Below are 7,601 nucleotides of genomic sequence, written 5' to 3'. Positions count from 1 at the left end.
TCCAACATTCATCTACACAAAACACATGAACAGATTTTATAAAGAAAGTAAATACAATTTGAAAAAATTGTAGATGTTGTTAGGAAAGTAAATTTAGAATATGACTCACCTTAGAATTATCAACAATCAACTTCTTGTGTAGTATTGTCAGTTTTCTTCCCTGTTTTTGAAATTTCATACAACGTGGACTGTAAAGTGGGTGTGTATGTTCCTCTTTTAAACGATATACAATATATTTTCCATCATTGCAGTACTTTAAAACAATTTGTGCTTGGCATCCAACACGTGTGATTAATCTTCTTCTCGGTTTATGTCCTTCAGTATCTTCAACATTTTTTTTCTGCTTATGGCCTGCTTTATTGCACAAACAGTATTGAAAAATCACAACATTTGTTTTCTTTCTTTTTTTCACTGTAGATTTTCTAACATTAAATCCTGCTTCAGTGGCATATGCTTTGTAAAATTCAATACCCTCATCAATAGTATTAAATTTTGTTCCTACAATAGGTATTTTTTCCGGAGAGCAACATGGCTTCCATTCTTTTGTTCCTCCAGGAGTCAGGACAATTTCTACTTGTGGAGTGTAGGATATAATTGCACTGGAAGAATGATTTGGCTGCTCTTCATGTGACACTGCATTTTAGTGCAATTGTGGAACATATGTGATAATATATAGGACATATGAAAAATTGTTTAGAACATGAGGTACAGTTTGAAGAACGTAGTGAACTCTATATTTCAATATACTCAATTTTATTTTTTCAACAAATTTTACAACTAATTATAAATAAAAAACGAATAATATGTACTAATATTTATAGAACACATGAACAATTATTTAGAACAAGATTTTTTAGATTATGAAGAACATAGAAATTATGAAGAACACATGTACCTCTTTCAATAGTTGAAGACAGAGAAATTTCATGGTTATCATCATTCTCCTGTAGATCATTGTCTATTATTTCATGCAATTCCATTGTTTCGGAATAGAATCTGAATGATTTCCAATCTGTTTCAGATTTAAGCAATATCTGAATAATTGTAAACATAAAAAACAGAACACAATTTAATATTCATTTATAGTTGTTGGAGATAAAATTACCTGATTGATGCTATTTCTTTGACTGTAGATCGTTTTTTCTTAATCTGATTTGCGATTTCAGATTATTTTTGGAGTGTTTAATGACGGAACGTTGATGAAGGAGGTCGATCTAATTGACGATGATGAAGAACGATGATGGAGGAAATGATGGAGAACGATGATGAAGAAGATGATTGAGATCGCTGATGAAGAACGATGATGAAGAACGGTGATGGAGAAGATCTGAGAGATTTGATCGTTTTTTGATCGTGATTTTGCTGTGAGTGATTTGCGTGATATTTCATTGGATTAGAAGGTGTTTTGTAGAATGACCAAAACGGCGTAGTTTTATTTGGTTCTCACCTATCAAAGTGTCCTCATCTAAGGGAGGGTTCTCACTTGATCCCTCCCCTATATATATATATATATAGACCAAAACCTTTCAATTAATCAAGTAGAAGTCATTTCTTCTGGAAAAAATGCATCTATATTTGATTGTTTTTTCTTTCCACCTAAACCAAAATGAACACCATCCTTAACTTTTTGTAGTGCAAACACAACTTCTGGTATATTTTACTCATGTTGTAGCAAGTAGTTGTTTAAGGTGACCATTGCTTGAAATGCCTCTTTTGACGATACATTTGCGAAAGCGTAACTATCATCTGGCTCTGGATCATTTCCATCATCATTGTTCATTATTGACTGAATAATTTCTTCGTCTGTATGCATTTTACAATGAAAAATTATCTATAAAATAATAAATATTGATTTATCGATAAATGAATAATTTATTCATTTATCGATAAATAAATAATCTCGCTTAATGAATATTTTTTTCCAATCCCAAGGATGTGCATTTATCGAGGTTTTACTGTATAGTAAACATTTAGATATAATTAATGTTTGAAAAGCATAAATTATAGGGTAAATTCCAAAAAAAACCCCTGTGGTTTCACCGATTTCCAAATAAATCCCTGTGGTTTGTTTTTACAAAAAAAAGGAGCGTGGTTTACGCCGTTACCCGAAAAACGGAAAATGGGTTAACAGTGTTAAAAATGAGGGGTAAAATTGGAAATTCCGAATTTTTTTTAATTTTCTCTTTTTTCTTTCTTTCTTTCCTTCCTTCCTTCCTTCCTTCCTTCTTCTTCTTCTTCTTCTTCTTCTTCTTCTTTCTTTCTTTCTTTCTTTCTTTCCTTCTTCCTCCTTCTTCTTCTTCTTTCTTCTTTTCTCCTTCTTCTTCCTCTCTCTCTTCTCCTTCTTCTCTTTCTTTAATTGGAAATCTCAGATTTCCGATTTTGGAAATCTGAAATTTCCAGATTTCTGGAACCCAGAAATCTGAAAATTCCAGATTTCCAGAATCGGAAATCTGGGAATTTCTAGATTTTTGGAAATTTCCAGATTCCAGATTTCCGAAATCGGAAATCTGAAATCGAAACAAAAAAAAAACAAAAAAAAGAAGAAGGGAAGAGAGAGAGGAAGAAAAAGAGAAGAGAGAGGGGAAGAAGAAGAAGAAGAAAAAAAAAGAAAAAAGAAAAAAAAAATAAAAAAAATAAAAAAAAAATCGTTTTTCCAACTTTACCCTTTGCCACGTCAGCATTTTTAACACTGTTAACCCATTTTCCGTTTTTCAAGTAACGGCGTAAACCACGCTCCTTTTTTTTTTGTAAAAACAAACCACAGGGGTTTATTTGGAAATCGGTGAAATCACAAGGTTTTTTTTTGAAATTTACCCTAAATTATAAGTTAATACAAATTTTGTGTTAAGTATATCCGATTGGAAACATTGGGAGCACACTTCCCCAAAAGTGAATGGAAAAATTTGTACCTATCCCATAACTGTATTATATTTTAATTTATGTTATTATTGTATATTAAAAATGGGAATTGATAAATCTTATTGAGAATCGAAATTCTATATCCAAAACCATTCAAATTGAAAACCAAACAACTAAATCAAAATTAAATTAATCTCATAAATTAGTTGAACTTTTTCCAGAAGACCTTATCTGTGAAAAAAAAAAAAATCGAAGTTAAAGGATAATTGCTAAAGGCTCATTCTTTTATGATGTGATTGAATCTAAATTTCTCAAAATGATAATCAGACCATTTAGTTATAATATTTAACGTGATTTAAGAAAAGAAGTTATACATATAATGCACTTAAAGTTAATATATCATCTAATGTCTATAATTGGTTCGCGGATCAAAACAAAGAATTTTCAAAAAACCCTACAACTCTGGTTGGTAATGAACTTTTTGAGGTAAAATTAGAGGTTTCAACCAGTTTGGACTAGTCAAACCTGTAATGGTAGTATTTGATAAAAAAGAGGTTTGAAAGAATTTATTGGATTCGAAAAGTTAATTTTGAAAAAGTTGGTTTTGAGAGTTTTTTCATTTAACTTATTATCTCTGATTATCACCTTTTAATCACAAATAAATTTTTTATCATATCCTTATTTGTCATTTTACACAAACTAAGTTTTGGCAAACAAGTTTTACATCTAATGTAACAACTAACATCTATTTGCCAAACGGGGCTATGTATAAAAGTTGCACAGCTTTGACTATTCCACCCTTATTTAACCTCAACTTTATATATAAATATGTATTTATTATACAAACCCCTCTTCAAACAGGGTGATAGTTGCACTGTTTAGCAGAAATCAAACCTCAAATAATAAACAACAATTGAAAAATGGAGTGTGTGTAATGTAAACTACCTTATTCAAAATTATCCTGCAAAAATCGGTAAAGCTCGTCAGCAACCATAGTCGGATACTCTTCTTGCGGCAGAAGAGCACCTGGAACCTCTACAAATTTGCTGATTCCTTTGGCTCCTTTCAGAGCTTGCATCTCTGCTTTTGATCTCTTCGGAGATCCTTCAGTTGATATAACAAAAACTGGTACTTTTCCATCCATTTCTGCAAATAGATGAAGAAACTCTTCTCGAGATTTAACAGGGTCGAGGAGACCTGTCAAAAATGCTGCAGGTGCATAACGGGCACCCTTCCGCTTTGTCAATGCGTATCTACTTTGAATGATATCTGAAGTCACATTCTCGGGATCTGCATAAACATGAGATTGGTACTGAGATTGAATTGATTTCTCGTTGCTCACAAGCATGTTATACATCATCCACCCTACACCAGGGGCTCTTAAGGTGCCCCTAAGCATTCCATACCTGCCAAGTTCACACAAACAGAAGAGTATTAACTGATATGAGTTACTTTATACATTACTTGCATGTATAGTTTAGTGTATCTGACGGAGAAACCTATGTAGATTGTCTAACAACATTTGTTGAAATGCAAGTTTAACGCATGATGCATAAATCTAAAAGGGCCTGCAAATTTCAGTGCAGTTAGAAAGGTCCATAGTCCATCCTGACACGGAAAAACCATGGCTTAAGTTAAGGCACTGGTTTAAAGAAGGTCCCCAAAAGAAAAACTAATAGCGGATACAATTTAACTGAAAGCAGATCCACAGGAAGAGCTGATAGATATTGAGTTCCCTTAATTACAAGAAGTAGCCCCATCTGCACTATATTCCATTTGGCGTTTGCAACCTCAGCTCAATTGAGTTTTCTGTACTATCTTTTACTCAAATTTAATGACTACGCAAGCTATTCATATCCATAATGATAGCAATTTTATTATACCTTGTCTCCATGGTGGAGTCTCGACCAAAGACAATAGGGAGAGGACCAGCCCATGTTGGTGCAACAGCAGCAATAGCTGTTGGCTTCACCAAACCCTTTCTTGCAGCACGGACTACTAATGTAGCTGCATGCCCTCCTCCAAACACAATCAAATCATTTTCTGTATCAGTTGAACAAAGAATTTTGGTGAAAACAATATGATTTTCCAGCAGCATTTTCAGGTAAACAATTATTGAATTCCCAAAAAGATGAAATAAGCATGGCGGTGGAAAGAGATTGTAATCAACAAGTTTGAAAGTTGTTACTATCTATCAATCAGGAATCATACTCCCAACTCATTAAATAAAAATAAAAACTCTTTCCTCACAGTTTTATTAGAAAGAAGACCTAAGATATGAGAATTAGAAGACCAAGCATAACAGAAATGGCCAGAAAAACAGTGCTAAGGATAGTTCCCAACAATGAATTTGACCTATGGAGACCCAAGTAACGGTTACAATTAGAGAGATACAAATAAGGTGATATCCAAGAACATAAGAACAATTTTTAATCGATTATTAAACTGACAATCGTCCAGCAAGCATAGATTTTAAGTTTGGAGATTTCTTTAATTCTTACCTTTTTGCTCTGGGGAATGTGGAGCATGAGGGGTTAAACCTAAACATGAACGCTTATACAGCTAAAGAAGGGGAGAATTATGCCACAGAAACACAAAAATTGATAAAAGTATGAGTAAATGCAAGAGAAGTTTAGAAATTTCAGCAAACATAAAATGAATATATTCTTTAAAACAGAATGCTTTACATTATTATCAATTTCTCTTATGATATAAGACATTAAATAACTGGTAAAGCACCATATAAATAACAAAGACTGCAATGTAAAAATATGGCGACTTCTTACCATCAGCATTTGAGCATTGTAATGGACTATCTGGTTCATTTATGAAGTCAACTAGAAATTTCTCCATCACATCGGCACTGTAATCCATTTTGGGCCTATCAGAATAACCCAAGCCAGGCCAATCAACAATTGTAGCCTGCCAATTAACTTTACCAGCTCGTTGAACTATGTCTTTGGCCACTGATCTCCATTCTTCAACAGTGCTAACATCAGAAATAGTAGGTACCACAAGGATTTTTTTGGGTGGTGTATTGCTCTCCTTTGAATGCTCTTCATAATAGATGTTGATAGACTTGTCCTTCAATTTCCATTCCCAGTTATTTGACTGAAATCAACAAAAAATGTAGCATATAATCGTAATTGATATCACAAAGAGCAGTTGCAGAAGTCAGATTATATAAGAGCTCATCTGATGATATTAAATACTGAAATACAGGTTGCAGAGAATTGCAGATCTTCCACATTGAATCATGTTTTGGCAAGGGATGGGTAAACTAAGAGGCTATATAAAATGTTCCAATTTTTGAAGCTCAACACAAAATTCACAGCCATAGCTCTCAACCACGAGAATTAATAAATCACACGAAATTCAGGTAATTACAGAAAAAAGAAATTGGGAAAACAATTGGATTAAGTAAAATAATTATGGAGATGAAGCTTACCTTTAATGTGAAGGCCGGTTTATCGGCTGTGGAAAAATTGGTAGAAGTAGAAGAAGCTTTAACCAAAAAGGGTTTTAGAGAAAGAGATGGTTTGTAAGTTTTAGAAGAAAGGGTGAAAGAATGTGGAGAAGAGATGAGGAATGAAGCAGAAAAGGCCATAGATTTAAGATGGAGAGTGCGAAGAGAAAGGGTTATGAAAGAGGATTTTCTGAGGTGTTGTTGAAGCAGAAATCATCAATTCCAGTTGACATATGTAGTGGTTGAAGAAATAACATACTAGAAATTATTAGTCAAACAAAAAGAGAGATATCTTCCAAACAAAGACTTTTGAGAATTACATATTTCGTGGTTAGAGGTGTATATACTTTGGTACAAAGTTAGCCCATGGCCCTATACTATGTACTAACCAAAAAATTTGAGCTCGTTAATACAATATTCCATTAACAAAAGAGCAACGTTATTTCCGTAAAAAGAAAAAGGTTATCAGAACTGCACAAGAAATTAAACTGTGCTTGATTATGAATCATTTAGTTACAACCAAATGATTAAGTGTTAAATGAAGCTGAAGACATGGGTTGTTATCTTGGGTCCTAATTGTTATCGATAGTGGTGTATCCTCCTCATCCATATTTAGCTGCCTAGCTATTGATGGGATAGATTTTCCGGCTACAGTCTCCCTCTCCATTTAACTAAAATTAACAAAATAAAAATTTAACTAAACTAAATTAAATAAAATTAACAAAATAAAAATTTAATTAAACTAAATTAAACAAAATAAAATTTACAACAACTAAAATTAACAAAATAAAATTTATAACATAAAAATTTAATTGAACTAAATTAAACAAAATAAAATTTACAACAACTAAATTTAACTATAATTAACAAAATAAAAATTAACAAAAATAAAAATTATAATCAAATTAATAAAATAAAAATAACAAAAATTAAATTAACTTTTAAAAAAATTAAGAATTCGCCACACGGGCATGAGGCTATTATGCCCTCACACAGGTGAGGGCGTGAGACCATCAGACATCACGCCCATCATCTGTGGTGAGGTGTGAGGCTATCATGCCGTCACCTGTGGTGCGGCGTGATGTTCATACGACACGATGGTCTCACGCCCCATCCCATCCAAATCCTTTTTATATTTCGATTTTCAATTGAAATCACCGCGATCCCGAAATCCTCAATAATCCAAATTTGATTCAAAAATCAAATAGAAATTAGTACAATTATTTCTTTCCTTTAGCGTCTTTCTTCCAATCCATGTTTTTCTTGATAAATTAGT

The 7,601-nt window shown here is 32.7% G+C and overlaps 1 protein-coding gene across 1 annotated transcript; it reads right to left on the bottom strand.

The window, feature by feature from the left end:
• Positions 1 to 3,659: 3,659 nt before the first annotated feature.
• On the bottom strand, positions 3,660 to 6,628 carry LOC136232212 (uncharacterized). Its single transcript, XM_066021256.1, has 4 exons — positions 6,308 to 6,628; positions 5,646 to 5,970; positions 4,743 to 4,902; positions 3,660 to 4,265 (listed from the first exon to the last, which is right to left on the bottom strand). Exons 1-4 carry the CDS (start codon positions 6,464 to 6,466, stop codon positions 3,806 to 3,808), a joined length of 1,104 nt encoding a protein of 367 aa, XP_065877328.1. The 5' UTR covers positions 6,467 to 6,628; the 3' UTR covers positions 3,660 to 3,805.
• Positions 6,629 to 7,601: the final 973 nt, after the last annotated feature.

The sequence above is a fragment of the Euphorbia lathyris genome, chromosome 1 (assembly GCF_963576675.1).
Source record: "Euphorbia lathyris chromosome 1, ddEupLath1.1, whole genome shotgun sequence".
Lineage (NCBI taxonomy): Eukaryota > Viridiplantae > Streptophyta > Magnoliopsida > Malpighiales > Euphorbiaceae > Euphorbia > Euphorbia lathyris.
The sequence above is the reverse complement of the archived record's forward strand: the minus strand, read 5'-3'. Positions and strand labels throughout refer to the sequence as shown.